Source organism: Hetaerina americana, unplaced genomic scaffold, assembly GCF_022747635.1.
Source record: "Hetaerina americana unplaced genomic scaffold, ioHetAmer1.1.p SCAF_2, whole genome shotgun sequence".
Taxonomy (NCBI): domain Eukaryota; kingdom Metazoa; phylum Arthropoda; class Insecta; order Odonata; family Calopterygidae; genus Hetaerina; species Hetaerina americana.
Window position 1 is genome coordinate 48,129,005 of NW_027286763.1, and position 19,351 is coordinate 48,148,355.

Consider the following 19,351-nt stretch of genomic DNA (forward strand, 5'->3'; position numbering starts at 1 on the left):
AATATTTAATGGATATCCACCATTTACCCATGAGAGTGCACATAATGGATGAACATTTCCATCAACGAATGTTTATAAAAAAAGATAGACATCCGGTGCTTTGACTTTTTGGAGATACAATCAACACATATTTTATGAAGTGTTTTTAACCATATGGTAATTTCTTGAATTTTCTTGGTCAAATAATAATAGAAAGTGGAGAATAAATCTGAAGCCAAGCTGAATATACAATGGATATATTTGTATATCGTATGACCAAATGATAATATCCATATTTCGATATCCATCATATGTAGTCATATCTAATGAGTGCAATGGATAAACTTGTGATGGGTATGTGGTGATATTTGTTGAGCCGATAAACATGAGCCAACTTTAAGAAAAAACCAATCAACTATACGCTGTACAAATTCATTATGTAATCCATAGTTACCTGGTAGATGGATTGTAGTTAAATTAGAGGTTACAGAATGCAATAATTAATTAATATTTGAAATAAATAAGTGCGTCGGCCGATATTTTTAGTAGAGCACTGTCTTAAATTTTTATTTACAGAAAACCACTCCTAATTTAGGATTAAAACATGATCGGATATTTTTGTGAATCGTGGCGATAATTTCAGGACCGTGACCGCAGTTTTTGAATGAGCCGCCACCGTAGTTTTTGTAACTTTTTCATTGTTTGATAGATGGCATTAGGTTAGGGTTTGTATTTGTTTTCAAGCGGCAACAACATTCCAAATTTCGACACGTGGGCGGAAACCTTAAGTTAATATTTAACCTGTTTTATAGCCGGGTCATTCAATTATACTGAATTTCGAAGGTTAATTTGGTATGTGGTAGGGTGCGGGTATATTGTGGTGAAATAGTTTTGATTTATCTGTATATGTAGTACTTTTCATAATGCATTAAAAGGTGATGTTCTGGTAATGTTTTCATGTATTTTCCTTTTCTCGACCACCTGCCAGTGACGAAATGGCGTTAGCATTAACCCTAAGTCTTTCCAGTAAAAGTTCTCACCCAAAAATTGGGGAAAAGATTATTCAATATGGTACTGCAGGCTTTCGCACTTTGTACGTATGTTTTGGAATTTCGTATGGACCAACGGAAATGTGTGTTCTATAATTATAAGCTTGTTGACGTTTACTGTAAGGTGTTACTTAACAATTCTTTTAGGGCGGACGATTTAGACTTCGTTATGTATAGAATGGGACTCTTGGCAGTTCTCAGATCAAAATCCACCAAAGGTATGCCTTTTTAGTATTTCAAATGATCTTATTTCTTAGATGGTGAATTAAAATTTGGTTCTTTTGTAATTGTGATATTTATAAAAGTTTTGTAATTATTACTGTACAAATCCTCTTCCGATGAAGAGTATGTAATAGTTTTGGACTAAACATGAAATTATTTTAAAGTCCACATGAGGTCAATGATCATTCATTATCGATTCTTTTCGTTACCTGTTTCAGCCGTGATTGGAATTATGATAACTGCGTCACACAACCCCGAGCAAGATAATGGGGTAAAATTGGTAGACCCTCATGGAGAAATGTTGAATCAAAAATGGGAGGAGTTAGCAACAAACCTTGTGAATGTGGGGTAAATGATTGCATTCATATTTACGCCAGGGCGATGCTGAATCGTTATGTCGTCTTAATGCCAATTTTATTATATTATAGTGATGAAAATTTGGAGTCTGTGTTACTTGATATCATTCGGAGTGAAAATATTGAGATAAGCGAGCAGGGAGAGGTGTTTGTTGGTCGCGACACAAGGTGAGATACTTCAATGGATTATTCTATGGCTGAAGTGTTAATTGGATTACCAATTATTCATCAGTACAAAGTACCTGCCTTTAGTAGTCCTGTTTGATACATAACTATTTATTCCATATGAGTTAAACCCCATATGGCTTACCTATTTCATTAATGTCAACCTGAATCTTAATGATTCAATCAAAGAAGTGTATTCACACCGGCAAATGCCTTGTTAGTAGCCCCCGATAGCCTGCTAAAGCAATTAGCACGACTTATAAGTGTAGTTCTAGTCGAGATACTTGCAATGAAACCATATGCTTCATTAATATTTCTAATCTTTACTGTCCAGTGGGTTTTGGAGTTACTGTCACTTTCCCTTGTAATACACCCACGTTTTGTATTTAAGAATATTGCTTCTCAACCCGCCATATGCCTTACAAAAACAGTTGCAGTGTATGTACTCATTCCCTCTCCCTTTGATATATCATTTCATTTTTATGAAATATGTCCTGGTAACCCATATATCATTACGCGGGGCTTTGGGCTCCTGACATTAAAATCATATACTGTTGAAATTGAATTGTAAACACTGGCATATTCTGTCACATAATGTGTTATAAGGGACAATTGGATGAACTGGCATCCTGAAAATAAACCAGTATCCTAATTTATGTAATTAATCACTTCAATCTTATAATGTGACCCAACAAGTGACTACAGAAAGTAAATGAGTTTGGAAATTGCTGTCAACCATATTGTTTAACGACTTCTTAAAATGTAAATTCAGGAGCAGTAGTTGATATCATTTATACACATCCTGGCGGAAAATTTCCTGGTTGTTCTGTATGCTTACTGTATAACTTGTTGAAACCAGGCTCAGTGGCTTGACGAAATGTTAGAAACACTAGATTATTTTACTAGTTAAATGGAGCACTAGTTTATTGGTCTTGGATAAAATTTCAATCCTTCTGCAACCAGGGATATTTTAAGAAATAAATGAGGATAACTCGATTGACAGAAGATCACAAGATGAGACTTTTCACAGAGTTGAGTCATCTGCTGGAATAACTTGAGATCTTTCAATAACGTAGTTGTACAACATGTCACTGAGTAACCTCTGCAATGCCAAATACCACGGGAAAGGTTCTGGTTATTAGTTCTGAGGTTAGCAATGGTTTTTTCAATGTAATATTCATCATAATGTAATGTAGCATACCAAAACTATTGTGATATAAGTGTGGGAAAAAACATTTTTAGAAAATTCCGACCATTCAAGATCAATAATATGCCTGTACCAAGAAATATCAGCAGCACCAAAATACCCTCGGTCTTCATGTATTTCATTTGTTGCAAAATATATGTAAGGGAAAGAAAGTCGTTCCCAGAAAGAATGAGCCAAAATCACCTCAAGTTATTAATTAGTTCATAAAACAAATGTTTAATGTTTTATAACTTTGTCATTTGAGGTATAGGTACTCAAAATATGCCATTTTTTCTACCAATAACATCTACTAAAAATGTTTGTAGGAGTTAATAAAATATGATAATGACATCCCTTGCTCACTTTCATGAAAAAAACAAGATCATGATGTATTAATTAGTATCTTAATAATGGCACATTTTTTTACAGTTAATTCTAAGCTGCTAAATGTGAAAGCAACTTTCCTGCAAAAAAAATATTGCAATAACGGCTCTCTTTTATTTTTTTTAGGGACCACTATGATGCAGACGTAATAGTGATGTTGTTATCACATCACTATCATATCCATTTGATGGTGGTCTCAAGTGACATTATTATTATTATTGGAGATATCCACTTATACCCACACTCTGGTGGTTATTTTTTTGCTGGGTTACCCACTATACTTGGTAAAAAGTGCTCAGGAGGGCAAAAAAAGGGGCAAGTGACATTAAGTCAAGACATTAAGTATTCTCGATTTCAGCGTACCCCTTTATAATGGTTCTGTATGGTACCTTTGTAAAAGTCATCACCAATTCTACATTGCAAAATTGCGCTACCTAAATGATTCCTAGATTTTTATTGTGTAGATTCAGTTTTTAGAAAGTAAAAGTGTTCAATTAAGTACAAGGTTTCAAAAATAGGTATTTATTCAGAGGAGGAGCCAAGGCTCATTGCAGGAACAGTTTGTCCAAGTATATGTATGAGCACAAAATATAACAATTATGTGAACATCTCTGGCAAAACACACAATAAATGGTTGGTTGTAACTGACATTTACCATTTGCCTTTGATCATAACAAAGCATGTAATATGCATGATGATAAGGCATGTCCAACATGAAAATATCACCCAGGGGGTGCGGGTTCAAATCCCGGCGGTGTTGAATATTTTTCAGAGGTATCTCGATCCCTACTTGAGGTGCTTTGTGGAGGGCACTTAGAGTGAGTACGCCGTCTGTCGGATGGGACATTAAACTGCGGACCCCTTGGCGCCTTTCGTAAAGAGTAGGTTAATGCCGACGCCAGGTTTCTCTCCACCCTTCTTCCTTTCCTGTCCATCCCCTATGGCGCAAATGACCTCAGCAGTCGGTCGCCTCCCCTAAAAACTACTACTACTAACATGAAAATATGGATGCTTGTAAAAATAAAAAATCATAGTACATTAATTAATTGGAAATTACATATTGAAATGTAATGAAATAATTGACTTTATTTGATTTGATTGATTTTTTTTGGAAATTACATCATTCATGTCAGCTCTTTGTCTTAGAGTAGCATCCTATGTCTCTCTTGCAAGAGATAAAACTAAACCTTAGTTTGAAATAAAAGCATCATTTTAGAGAGATCAGTATGGTTTCTGTGGGTAGTGACTAGAGTGGCCAGATTACAAATGTTTCAGGGTATTCATTATTCAGCTTTGGGTTAGTCTCACTAGTAATTATAAATGATGGATAATTATAATAATGGTATATGAACTCATATTTCAACTTATAGTTCATGAAAATAGTATTACATTTATAAATTCAATTGTGAGTTTTGACAATTATTTACAAATTCATACTAATGTAATGGCTGGAACTTTTTGGAATGTCATTATTCACATATTGGGTATTTACGCTTGTATGATTAAAGCAATTTTCATTGTTATTTTAATTTAGTACAGGGAACTGAGAAAATAATTTTTGTGCAAAATTGGGAAAAGGGATATTTTTGTTTAACATTTCAGGTTTTTAGGGAGAGATATTTTATAAACTTAATTCAGTAAAAGGCGCACCACGTTAATGGGGGCATATCTGGCCGTGCTTGATACCAATGTGTAGTGGTAAAATAAAATCAGAACAAGTGGTCTATCTCCAGGTGGGTATTATGGAAAACAAAAAAAGTGTATAATGAAGATAATTTAAAAAAATGGCTATGATACCATCCGGTGATGGAATTTTACCCAGTCATTGTTACTAATACAGAGATATTCAGATTTATACATTATATATGTATGTCTTTAGTCAAAGATATATATTCATATAGGATTTATTTCTATTATCAGTTTCTAAGAGACTACTCATGTAATATCACTTCTTTTATATTTGAGTTTCTTTGATGAACAAAGAATCTCATTTCAAACTGATAGCATTCAGTCAAATGTAGATTTAAACTGTTGTGCTTCTCTTGTGCCATCAATTATGACCAGGCCGAGTGGAGTACCACTGTTAAATGCCACCCTTGATGGAATACAGGATTTACAAGGAGAATCAAGGGATTTTGGAATTGTCACAACTCCAATGCTTCACTATTTCGTTGATGAAACAAACAAAGGAAGAGAAATCTGGGTGAGCTCATACTTTGCAAAGCTCACCAAAGCCTTCAAAAATTTTTGTAAAGATGTAAGTACTACGTATTCATTTGTTGTTATTTCATGGTTTTGGTAGTGGTATTATAATTTTCTATCAAAACTTACAGCATTTCATGAGATCGTAGAATTACCAAAAAACTTCATCAATTTAACTCACCAGTCATGAATCAGAATTTGTGATTTTTAATTCCCTTTATTTTTTGAAAATTTGAATTTAACTTGAAGCTACCTCATCCATAGCCATATAATTTACTGTTTACTCTCCCTTCAGCCAAGAATAAGTCAATACTTAAGAAATATATTAATGTTCTGAAAATTGGATTCTTTATGCTTGGGTAGGTTTTAAAGTACAATAGGATGTCCTTTACAAAATGATCCTATTGGATGAATTATCTGCGAATGTTGGTCACGATGAAAGAAGGGAGGATGCCAAAATAAAGAAGGGATAGGAGTATGGGTGCTCATTGTTACTGTTAATATTTGTGTGCATCCAGAAAGCAGTCAATGAGGGCAAGGAAAAAAATAAATTAATGGCAAAAAAATATGTGGAAAAATATATGTATGCTATGATTTGTAAACAGCATAGCTAACTTGAAGAGAAGAAAGAAGACAAACAAAGTTACTAGTGACTAAGGATGAAGGGATGAAAAAGTTCAATGTCAAAATAAAGAAAATAAAAGCCAAAGTAAATGCTTGCAGTTGAAGTAGGGAGGGAAGATTTTTTAGTAAGACTAAGGAAAGGCATGTGGGAGCAAGTGGAAGAATTTTGCTATTTAGGCAGCAGAATCTCTAATGATGCAAGAAGCAAGAGTGGTATAATTAGTACAATGGGAATGGTGAAGAAGGCTTTCTAGCAGAAGAAACAACTCCTGATGGCTAGTAATAGTAGCATTAGTTTAAGGAAGTGATTGGTTGAGACAGATGGAGTCTACTCTTAAGGATGTGAGACTTGGATGATGAGAGAAACAGAGATTATCCAGAAGAATACTGAGAATAAAATGGTTAGCCGGTAATAAATGAAAAATAAATAGTTCTCAAAAGAGTAAATGAAGAGATAAGCCTATGGAGGACACATGCAAGTAGAATACTTAAAAATAAAAGAATTTCCATGGTAAAGATATCCTACAAAACCCATGTACCATAGCAGTGTGTATGTACTAGCAATTCCATGAAAGACCACAGTGATCAATTGGGATATGCATTTGGTAATTGTAAAGAAAAGATTTAAAAATTAAACGAAAGTTTGCAAAAGTTATTCAATAGATGCAATAACATTTAATAAATACTTATAAATTCCTTTTCATTTTTATACATTTCTAGTATTGATTTTTGGCCAATCTCTTTACAATTGTAGTTGACACATGGTAATGTGAATTTGTTCCGATTCTAATTTCCATCGTTGGTTATCATGAACAGATCAAAATTGAACGAACATAATCACGGCCATATAATGCCTACAGTTGACATTTTGTGATCTTGAATGCTCTGTAACCAAGGCTGACTGCTGCAATTTTTGGCCCTGGATTCTTATGAATGAGCTGTTTGGAAGAAGAATTAGAAAGTGAAACTCCTTGTAAATTTGAATGAAGTGATAATGTAAGTCTCTTTCATTTGTCAGTGTATGATTTTGTCATTATCAAGTCATATGATAATAAAAGTCAAATAATACGTTAAATATTATCATTGATCATTTCTTAATTCATTATGAAACTTTCAGTGCTTACATTCTGCCTAAGACTAGATTTTGAACTTATTTGCATATTATTTTAGTATTTTAAAGCCATTGTAAGGTAAAATTGATTTACAAATATATTGATTCCCATAAGTTTCTACGTAATCAAAACATCTATAGAGAAAAAGTATGTTTTTTCTGTTTTGTAATTTAGTGCATGAGGGTAGAGTAGACAAATGCCACCAAAGCCACTTATGTCAGCAATGATGAAGTACTAAGGCTAACAAATATTAACCATTAAGAAACTGAAAGATATGTGTATTGCATTTTATTAATATTGATAAGAGCATGATAAAATAGTTTCCTCCATGTTATCTTCAGATTATGCAATTAGTGAAGAGGATTTATTGTTATTATATGCCACTGAAAAATTCTACAGATTATCACTATGAAATCCAAATTCTTTACATATTTAGGCCATATTTAAAGTGGAATACAAGTATCAGAATACTAACTTTCCCTTTCCACAATTCTTGATGGCAATAGCAAAGCCAAATGCACTGATATTTGGAATGTAAACGTTATGTCTCTTACCTTATAAACTCTTTCTGCAATACGATCTCAATGTCTTCATTAACAGGAATGCTGTTGTAACACTAATTGTCATATGGTCACACTCGGTTAACAGGCAGTGTTGTGAAAATACATCATTGGTGACCCTACCATCCAAGGCTGCAACCTGTTACCAATGATATTAGGTTCTCATCTTAAAAAAATCCAGGATCTCTACAGGCTTTTAATGAAATATGTTTGAAAGTCAGGGCTTTTAATCAAGTGAATTTTTAATCATCCATCCATCCTGCTTCCCAGATCCCAAATGGCTACAGAGAAATAGTTACCACTCTATCTACATTTCATGTATACTCCGCTAGTCACACAATGTTGGGGTGTTAGTGTAAATCAATGTAGAAAGTGATTTAAAGTATTGAAGAGGAAAATTTTAATTTGTTTTCATTTGTTAATATTAATTGAGCTTGGAAAACAAAGTTTATAAATATTCCTCAGCAATGCAATGAGGGGTCAAAATTTCACAATGTGTGGTGCATAGTGATTTAGGAACACCCCAATATTTTGCAAAATTAATATACATAGTATGTATTAAAAGCACTTTATTTTGTTGGAAGAGTAGAATGACTTAATCAGTATTGGATACTTAAAAAATGAAAACAAATAATTTACTCAGCTTTAAAATTTCCTTTATTGAATAGGTTTTCTGTGGGGAACCCAATTATTTTTTGCCAGGTTAACCAACAACAATATTAACCTATCGATGCACTTGTGCAATTTTAGATCTGTGTCTGATGGTTGAATGTAAGTTTGGAAATAGATAATTTTCTTCAGTTGTAAATACTCATCTGAAGGACAACAGTATTTTCTAAAATTTCAATCTAACAGTGTAACTATCTTTTTTTCCCAAATGACTCCCATCTGATCATACTTTTTGTCACAATATTGTTTTTAGATATGACTGCTTATACATTGAGCCTTCTAGATGTGATAAATTAAACCATTTGTGAAACCACAGTTTCCATATGCATACTCTGAACAGGTTGGCCAGTGAACTTTGAATTCATGATAACCAGAAATGGAAAAACGGAAAAAAATTAATCATAATTAATTTTAATTGGTTTAAGAAAGATGAGGATGAAAAATGTGTTATTTGCTTTTATAGGGTGCATTCCAAAAGTAATGCAATAATTTTTTTTTAGTAACTTATTGGACAGATTTGCCCAAACACTTAAAATTCTTCAAAGTGCTGTCCTTAGGCCTCTACATATTTGTTTTAGCAACTCTGCCGTGACCGGTACGGGCTGGAAGGCTTCTTCGGGGACCTCTTGCAAGGTCTTTGTCACGGCTAATAGGATCTCGTCTATGGACAAAAAACGAGTTCCTTTCAGGGCTGCCTTAATCCGAGGGAACAAAAAGTAGTCTGCTGGGATGACGTCAGGACTATAGGGGGTTGGGGCAGCGTTGGCTGCTCGCGTTTGGCCAGGAACTCGTAGCGCGTTGTCGTGATGGAGTTGCCAGGTAGTGGAGATGTCTTTTCTCGTCCTGATGACCTTTTTTCGGAGTCTTTCCAGCACATTGAAAAAGTAGGCAGCGACAACCGGCTGTTCTTGAGGAACAAACTCCTTATGGACCATTCCTTTACTGTCGAAAAAGACAATGAGTATTGTTTTCACTTTTGATTTGCTCATTCTTGCCTTTTTGGGCTTGGGGGACTTGTTGTTGTGCCACTCAGATCTTTGGCATTTTGTTTCTAGGTCGTATTCAAAAACCAAGATTTCATCTCCAGTAATGACGTTGTCCTTGTAATCAGGTTCATTTTCAGTATGTTGTGAAAGTTCACTTGAAATTTCTGCTCGGTTGGTCTTTCGTGACACGGTTGGCACGCAGAGGTTAACGATAATTGACAGCCTGCCACTTCCACAGCTTGAAGAGCACTGAGACCGGTTCCGCGGCAATGCTTAGCGCCGCCCCCCCCCCCCCCCCCCCACCGACTCCAAGTGGTTGAATCCCACTTCGATTGGTAGGAGCAGTGCAGTGAATTTAATTACAATACATTTGGAAAAAACCCTATATTTACCCATAAATACTCTTATTATTCTCTCCATTGATATTACATTTCCTCTTTGTTGAAACCTGTGTGTGTATTCTCTGTTATAATTTTTGAAAATTTATATCGTGTTATACACCCATGTAACTATCTAATCAATAATAATAAATGTTATTTCTTCTAACATAAATGTTTAATATGCACCATTCATTCATCGCCGACCCCGGTGGCGGCAGGGTAACGTCCTCGTCTGCCATTCCAAGGGTCGCGGGTTCGATTCCCGCCTGGGTGTGTTTCGCTCCATCTAGGGCTTGGTTGTTTTTAAATGTGACCATTGTTATCGTTGTTAATAGTCCGATGTAAAGGCCAAAATGTGCTGTTTTCGGACTTATACTGAATAAATAAATATTTAAATAATCATTTCAAAAGAGTAAGGAGTAGTTGAGAATCTTTATTGCAGTGATGAGACTGCTCATACAAAAGTAACTCTAAACAAATCTGGAATTAGAAATCATCTGGTGTTTGGGCACATGATTTAAATGAGTATGATTCGAGAAAGTGTTAGTACCTAGTTACTTATGGACATTTTTCTTGGTAGTATTTATTAGTGACTACTTATTTATAGAATTAGGTGGCCAGGAGTGAACTTTTCTCCTAAATCTGTATATTTGCACTTATTTTGCTGATTTTTTGTATTTTCAGATTAGCATCAGTGGTGATTCATATCATCCAAAAATTGTATTTGATGGTGCAAATGGTGTAGGTTCAATTAAAATGGAAATGCTGGCTAATTTTTTGGGTGAAGAGTTTTTGGAAGTAGAGTTACACAATGCTGGTAAAGGAGCTCTTAATTTTGAGGTAAGTTGATTGAAATGCACCCTTTTTAGTCACTAGGGCTTAAATATATGAAATTTCACAGAAGACACTGTTTTAAGTGAAAGATTAATAATGACAATGAAAACTCCCGCTGGTCCAAGTAATTTATTTCATTAGCCTGAAATAATGGTTTTGATCTGCATGAAGTGCTCAAACTACAAGCATATGTAGGTAGGTTGGTAGGCCACTCTCTAGTCATATCATGTGGCTTTTAAGGTACATACCCTTCTGTAAATTTTTGCTCACAGAGGAGGTGCCAGTTAGGTGATTGCCATAAAATATTGCAGTCATTTGCCAGTCAGCCAAGAAATTTGTCATTACTGGACATATTACAGAGTCACTCTGCAGAGGTTGAAATTAAATTATCAGAAGTCAAAATTGATGAGATTCTCCTGAATTTTGAATTCTGTTATGAAAGCACAAAATATGACGGCAGGTAAATAGTTACAGGTGGTAGAATACCACATTATTTTGGTTGTAAGTTAAATGGAAATTTTTATAGAAGCAAGGGCATCAAGATAAGAAAAGTGAAACAGGATTTTAAGTTTAAAGTAAGGGGAATTGGATGTGTAAACCCAGACATATCTGTGAAGACATAGGGAGTGTAATGTTGTATGGTTGTTGCAACGGATCTTTGAAATAAGAGTAAGAGTGAAAGTATTGGAGATGTTGGACATCATTGGTATGGAGAAAATAAGTTGAGTGGGGAGAAACACAAAGAGAATGCTAGGAATGGTCAGAGAAGACAAGAATTTGTTGGGAATGTAGCAAAAGCAGATGGAGGAGGTATATAGAGAGATATGATACGCAGCAACCTGTATATAATAAATATAGTGTATAAAAGTATGCATTTAGTATATGAGCTATTTGCTATGATATGCCAAATGAATGATAGGAGGAAGGATGCTAGAGACAGTGATAATGCTTAGTATGCAGAGGAGAAAAAGAAAAATAATTGAAGATGACACGAAGTGAAGTAGAAAGTATATGAAGTTGAAGAACGAGTCAAGCAGCTTCCAACCACTTGGGTTCACACAAATTCAGGTTTCAGAATTTTAACATTGAGATTCTTACTGTCTTGATTGGTAAGAAGGGCTATATGGACTGGAAAATCATGCATATTCAAAGATTATGTAAACTTAGGGTATGCTGATTTGAGGTTGCACAGTTGAGTCGGAGATTACAGGTGTGATTGCATACTTAAGGGAAAACTGAAGATAAGTACTTGGATATGTTTTGGTGGCATTTTACGAGTGGAGATTTGCTAGAAAGTTTTTTTGTTTGGCATTAAAATAAGTCTTCGACCATACGTGTAGGTATGCTATATGTACATAACGAAAATGCTATGGTATCATTTCTATATCAAAAACCTATTGCCTGGTTACCTTTTTCATTCGATTTTTCTTTTTTGCCACTCTCATCTGCTGCTACGATTCCAAATGTCTCAGAGATAGATATTGGAATAGGAACACACAGATAAAATGAAACTAACTTGCAAATTTTCAGGTGATGAATCGCTCCTCAAGGTTGGCCTTTCAATATTTGTTGATAAAGAGGCAGAGACCCTGCGTGATTGCTTGTCTGTAAAAGGAATTCACTAATTGTCATGTAAATATTTTTAAACTTTAAGTCTCCATTTTAACTGTTTTGAGGTCATGATCTGTTACAAGTCCTGTGTTGGCCAAATATGGTTTGAAAAATTCATTTGACATAAGTTATTAAAATAATCTTGAATTCATTCTTTCTCATGTAATTATTTTAGAATTCAGTCATGCCTAACTATTTTTGGAAGAAAATTTTGCTTTCATAAAAGGTGATCTCCATTTTTTGTGAGTTTGATTGCATACTAATGAAAACTATGTTGTTTTTACTATTAATGTATGATTATGAACCAAAAGTAGTTGTAGACTAGCCAAAATTATTTTTAAAAATGTATGCAGTGAAATAGGTACATTTTACATTGTTTGAAAAAGTAGCTAATGTTAAGTTAGTCGGTAGTTTTCTCATTCTTGGTGAAAATCTTTTTGCCTATTACTGGCAGATGTTGTGCCCTCTCTTCCAGTGTTGGAGCATTAATTTACTTTCTTACATCAAATTCATGTTTTACAGTGTGGGGCTGACTTTGTTAAAGTTCAGCAGAAACTACCGAGAGGTCTTGAAGAGTTAAAACCTGGTGATAAAGGAGTTTCAGTGGATGGTGATGCTGACAGGGTGGTTTACTTTTATGTTGACGATAACAATGTTTTTCATCTCTTGGATGGTGATCGTATAGCAAGCTTAGGTAATCTGTTGACTGTATATTTGAAGTCAACTATTCATTTTTATATTTTATTGTTCTTTATATCGTGACAAAGTATTAAACATTGAAGATTTTTTATTGTTTTCAGAAATTGAGAGTTTCATTTCATTTAGATGCTATGTTTTGTCTAGTTTACCTGCAGCAAGAAAAGAGATGAAGGGTTTTGTTTATAATTTAGCAGTTTGCAAACACTCCGTAACATGAAATTGTGTTTAAATATTTCAAATTGATCATAGATGATTTTTTTGCTTAGTGGCTGGCTATATAAATGAACTGCTTCAGGAGTGCAAATTGAAATTGGATTTAGGAGTTGTCCAAACTGCCTATGCCAATGGAGCTTCAACAAAATATATAACAGAAAGTCTGGTAAGATTCTTTTATTTAAAATTCTCTTCCTTTTTTCATATCTAACATCTTTCCTTTTTTATGGGTGTAAAGGTTAAAATATAGTAATTTTAAAATTATTCTGCTTACCATCACTTCCTTCTGCATATCAGTACAATACTGTGCTTATGTGTCATGATTTTATGGTAAAAGAAAACATATTATAGTCCAAAAAACTTTCACATTTTACTGACCCAGGTTTAAACTTAATTTATTTTCAAATTTCTAACGTTAATTACAGCCTTTGAAATGAAAAGTTTCTGTTAACTTGTTATACCTAGCATTTTCTCATAGAACCAGCTAAATTACAACAAACTGGCCTTTTTTCATCTTTTATGGAATTGTTTATTGTCTTTCAATTTAAGTTTAATTCCTCTTCTATGTGTCCTCTCTTGGTCTAAATCATTTTGAGTTATACAGTGCCATACCATATGATCATGTGATTAGAATTTTTATGTGCTATTCCCCTCTTCGGGCTTTTGTTATAAATCTCTTCCTTCTGGTGAATGCTTCTTATGTAATTCTTCTCTTAATGTGTGGCTATATTTTCCATCATCTTTTAAGGTGTCAATCAATTGTGAAAACTGCTCAACGTTCTCTAATGTTTCCCTTTTCAATATACTATTTAAATACATATTATTGCATTTTGTAATTACTCTTCTTTGAAAACATACTTCTACTGCATTTCAAATTCTCACACGTGTTTGCAAATATTTTTAAGAAGTATTGTCCCAGGCAAAGTGACTCCCAGAAGCCATCAGTTGGTGGCCTGGCCCTAGCAGTAGTAGAAATTAGGGGAGTTCACTTGTACTAGTGGGGATTGTTTGGTGATTTGGTAGAGGTAGGATTTTCGGGGAAAAGGGGAGGATGGAGAGGAATCCATTGTTGGATTAGCCTGCTCTTAATCAAATATGCCATAGAATCCGCAACTTAATAGCCATCTGACAGATGATGTACTCCTCTTGAGGCACTCTTCACATTACATCCAAGAAGGGGTCGAGGATAACTTTGAAAAATTATGTCACTGGTGGGATTCAAACTGAAGCCCTTGAAGGTGGGAAGACAGTATACTATTCACCATATCAACTGAATTCCACTGGTCATATTAGTTTCTTGCTCAAGTGTATTAAGGTATTAGATATTGGTACAATTTGCTGATGTATTTTCACTTCTTTTCTGTCTTCAACCTATCGATCAACTTTTCTTTTTCCCAGAATTTCAAATCTTTTAAATATTTTCTCAACTATTTCCTGTGGTGGAATTTATCTCTCTTTACCAGTAGTTTAAAACTTATGCTTGTATTATTGCCTTTCTTTCACGTGTACATTGCCTCCAATTGTTTTCAGATATACTTCCCTTTAATCCCCAGTTAAACTTAATTCCATCTTGTCAGAGTGTTCAATGTTTTGAATCTCTAAATGCTTTCAATACCAGGAACACCTTTTTCATTTAACATTCCTGTGTATTCTTGGAATCGATACACCTTGATACTCAAGGGCTCTGGTGGTTACTTCTGTGTAGGGAAAAACATCTACTTTTATTTTTTTTAGAAAATTCCAGTAGACTGTGTCTCAACCGGAGTCAAATATTTACACCATAAGGCATTAGAAAGAGATATAGGTGTGTACTTTGAAGCAAATGGTCATGGGACAGTGGTGTTCAAAACTGCAGCTGTGGAACTGATCCAAAAAGTTGCAAATGATCAAAGGTATGAGTTTTGTTTCATTGAAGTCTTGAGTGTACTGTCCTTAATATTATCTCTGCAATTTTTAGCTTGGGGACTCATTTTTCTATTTGTTAAATCATATCACAGCCAATTAAGCCACCATTCACAGAATTAAAATTGGCAATGATCTATGAATGGGTGTGAATGGGTATGAATGGGTGGATCTATGAATGTACTTGCATTGGAAAAAAATCCTCACTAGTGTCAAACATTCTATTGAACTTTTTTTATTATTGAAATATATTGAATTCTCAGCATCTAATGTATTACGATATGCTTTCGGATGAGAAAATATTTAAATTTTACACCAAATGTTACCCATTCTTTATTTATTTTTACCTGTTAGCACCATTTGTGTCTATTCACTCATTGCAAGGGATAATTGGGAGTTACATGTACATAATGGGTTGAGAGCAATGCAGGACATTCAAATGAATGAATTATTTATTTATTGTTGACAAATGACATCCATAAATGTTAATGTCATCATTAATTTGTGATTGAAAGTTTAGATAGTAATTACTTGTCAATTGGCTCTTATTTTGTATCAGAAATGAAGAGCAGATTCAAATAAAAGATTATTTCATGGTTTTAGAAACTTTGTTGGTGAAAATGTTTGTATAATGCGTCATTTCCATTGGTGTATCCAAATCAATTATATCTAAACTGTGAAGCATATACATGTGCTTGACATTGTTGGTCAGTACCAAAGATCATATTTCATTACAGTTTATCTTCAAGTGAAAGGAAAGCTGCTGCTAAATTGGATTCCTTATTGGAAATCAGCAACCCTACTGTTGGAGATGCTCTGTCTGATATCTTACTTGTGGAATCTGTCTTAAGGTCGAAAAATTGGAGTCTTAAGGATTGGGAAGCTGCTTACACAGATTTACCTAATCGTCTGTTGAAGGTTACAGTGAAGGTAAATCAATTACCTTTACTGTAGTATGAATAAACCATGCTCTATGTAGAATATGACACTAACGTGTGCTTATGGTGAACAGAATTTTCAATCAATTTCAAGCAACGTGTTAGGATGTGATTATGAAACCAACATTTTTTTTTTGGAGGTAACATTGTGTTTTTGAAAAAGCCATTGAGTGTTTTAGAGTAATAGTTTCAGTCATTGTAGTGGAATTACTAGAAATATATAGTATAAGTATTTCATGAATGAAATATGGGCAATTCACAGGACAAAAATGCTGTTACAACTGTTGATGCGGGGAGGAAATGTACAGCTCCAGAGGGGCTACAAGATGAGATTGACAAACTTGCTCAGAGTTATCCCAGTGGCAGATCATTTGTAAGGTTAGTCTAATTATATGTAGAGTTATCATAATCATTCCACTTCCAATATGTTCACTTCCCAAAATATATTCCTTTGAGTCAATGTACCGAAAAATTTCCATCTCTCAGTTATCAAGTGGTGAGCCATTATTTTCCCTGTTGGGACTTTTTTGCATGAAACCAGCGGTGTTTGTTTTCTATGAGATGCTGAATGAAGAGAAAAGTTTGGTCCTTAGTAAAGAAAGCCTTGTGGTCTTTATCCTGTTTTCAAAATTGCACCTGGTTAGTCCTCTGAGTACTGCCTTCGCTCGAATGGATCATGTGTAGTGGTTCTTGTCAGCCAATATTTAAATTCTTTAGTCTACAGCTCCCAATACTATGATGGTATTACAGGTACTACCTACCTCCTTACACAAAACTGTCACAATAATAATTTTCATATTTCACAGCAAAAAAACAAAACTTAATGTCCTGTAAGATATTGTATGCTTTGAAATTTCATTGGTATAAATAAACTTCTTGCTTTGTTTTTATGGTGATCGGGGCTATTTAAGCCGTGGAATTATTTATATAAATGAATGGATGCTTCAAAAGACATTAGACTTGATATAATGGCTCTTCCTTGATGTGATCACAGAAACAGGTGCCAACCATTTGTCTCTCATAGTCAACACAGAATAATTCAGTCTTCTGAATTCTGACATGACTATCCTTCTACTAGTTATGATGTGTTTTTGACTGATCTAATAATCATACTAGCCAGAATTAGATATTATATTGAGCTTTTATATCATATCTTCATGATAAAATGATTGAGTTGGCTTCCCATTATAAAACAATGTTTGCAGTGTGATAGTATGTCTCAATGGTTGAGTGCATTTCATGGCTTATTTGCCTTTTCATTGAGGCATAGTTACTGAATGTATTAGCCATAAGTGTGCCTAGTTTGCAAATTTTGTTAAAGAGAGCTGCTTTTCCTTAGATATTTTTTTTCTCTGGGCTATGTTGGAGGAAGGGACACACTCAACCCAGAAATATTTGGTGAGAAGTGTCCTCGGTATGACTCTTGAATTGGTCACAGCCGTGGAACTACTTAAGTCTGGCTCACAATTCATAATTTCTCTGGTATGGGTAACCCTACTGAGTCAAACCTTGATTGGTCTTACCAATTCCCTTACCAGTTCACTTCTAGGCACAACAGGATGTGCATTCATATCCACCTTTTTGGAGTTTTTTTTCTTCGAAAGGATTTCTTCATATTATGATAAAAAATTAATTTTGAAATAAACACCCAAAATACCAGTGAAAAGAATGTTGTCCCATTCTGAAGCTGAAATAAAATTGTCCTATTTTTGTCAGTTTGTGTTAGCACCTATGGTTTGTCCTAGCTCAGCGGCCTACAATTGGTAGTTTTAGTTCTTATTCATTGTTTTTTAGTTTTGATTTTTATTTTAGATCATTTTTCAGTACTGGTGACCATTTACATTCTAGGGCATCAGGAACGGAAGATGCTGTAAGAATTTATGCAGAATCAGACACTCAGGAGAATGCAAATGAACTAGCTGCTAAAGTAGCCATTAAAGTTTATGAAATGGCTGCGGGTGTTGGTGAAGCTCCTGTTATTCCCGCCATGTAAGATAGCATAGCAACGTTAACATGCTGTGATGAGGATTTGATTATAAAAAAGTATTTCTGTGGTCAATTCTTTTTTTAAAAGTATAAATAGCCTTGGTTACTGAAAGGATGATATGTACTGTATCTCTTTGGGGATTGGTTGCTGCTTAATTCAGTAATGTTCTACATGCGTAAATATTGGAATTACTGATAAAGGATAATATGGATTGAATCTTTCTCTTGTGTTAAAAGGATGCCTTAAGGTTTGAGGATCCTGCTACTTTTTGTTAAGACAAACTAAATTTTGAGCCTGCTGGATTTGCCTATTGGCTTAAAACATTATACTTTTACTATTATTAGTTTGATTGCTCAACAGTTGAATCTTGTTATTTTTAATGTTTCTTTGGCTCAAGCCATCTGCTTATTTAATAAAAACAAAAGCTGTTCTGAGTCTTTTATTTTAGTGCAGTACCTTAACTTGTTATTCATAGTGACGTATCATTTGAAACTTTAATTAAAAGTGTAAAAAAGAGGTAAGATGTGCCTTAGTGTAGTCTGAATGTGGCAGAGGCTTTGCTAGGTATATGATTAACATATTAGTCCTAACAAGATACTATCTACATGTATGTCTATGAATTTATTAATGTGATACCTTGCAAGCCATTGCTTGGGTGTGTGGCAAGAGGTGATTACTCAACAGACTATTTTTCACAGAAAATACTATACCCATCTTGCGTGGTCTGATGGTATTCTCATCCCTAATTGTTCGTGGCAAAAATGATGTCGTAAATCTGTTTTACATGTAATCTCTGTAATTTTATTCGAGTGATATGTCCTGTAGTATGATGAGGCTAATAATACATTTTCAAAATCATAGCTGAAGAGACCTCGTTCCAATCAATGCAAGTGGTTCCCAACCTAGTTCCTTGATTAATGTTGAAATGATACTCGGTTTATCATGAAAACATTTTACAAATATAGCTCTACACTGGACACGATCTAATTCGGCTATCAATCCAACTTCATGAGGATCCCATATACTGGTGGCATATTCTAAATCAGCCGTAATTAGTGAAAGATGACATACTACTTTAACCCTCTTGTCAAATTTCCTCGCTACTCTTCTAATAAATCCTAATTTTTTTGTAAGCTTGTTTACATATCCCCCTTGTTTGTTCCAACCTGGAGAGGTTGTGAGTAAGGGCAGCCCCTAAGTATTTAATTAAGGCTAAACTTTCTATTTTGTTATTCTTAATACAGTAGGCGTTCGGGAGGGAACTGTTCTAAATCCAAAAATTCATCACTTTGT

General features: G+C 34.4%; 1 protein-coding gene across 1 annotated transcript; it reads left to right on the plus strand.

The window, feature by feature from the left end:
- Window positions 1-710: 710 nt before the first annotated feature.
- nst (phosphoglucomutase 3-like protein nst) lies at window positions 711-18,513 on the plus strand. Its single transcript, XM_071584740.1, has 13 exons — window positions 711-831; window positions 968-1,072; window positions 1,176-1,246; window positions 1,469-1,598; window positions 1,679-1,774; window positions 5,406-5,598; window positions 10,559-10,714; window positions 12,842-13,013; window positions 13,285-13,397; window positions 14,966-15,123; window positions 15,871-16,063; window positions 16,334-16,449; window positions 17,920-18,513. The coding sequence occupies exons 2-13, from the start codon at window positions 975-977 to the stop codon at window positions 18,062-18,064; spliced, it is 1,641 nt and encodes a 546-aa protein (XP_071440841.1). The 5' UTR covers window positions 711-831; window positions 968-974; the 3' UTR covers window positions 18,065-18,513.
- The last annotated feature ends 838 nt before the right edge of the window (window positions 18,514-19,351 follow it).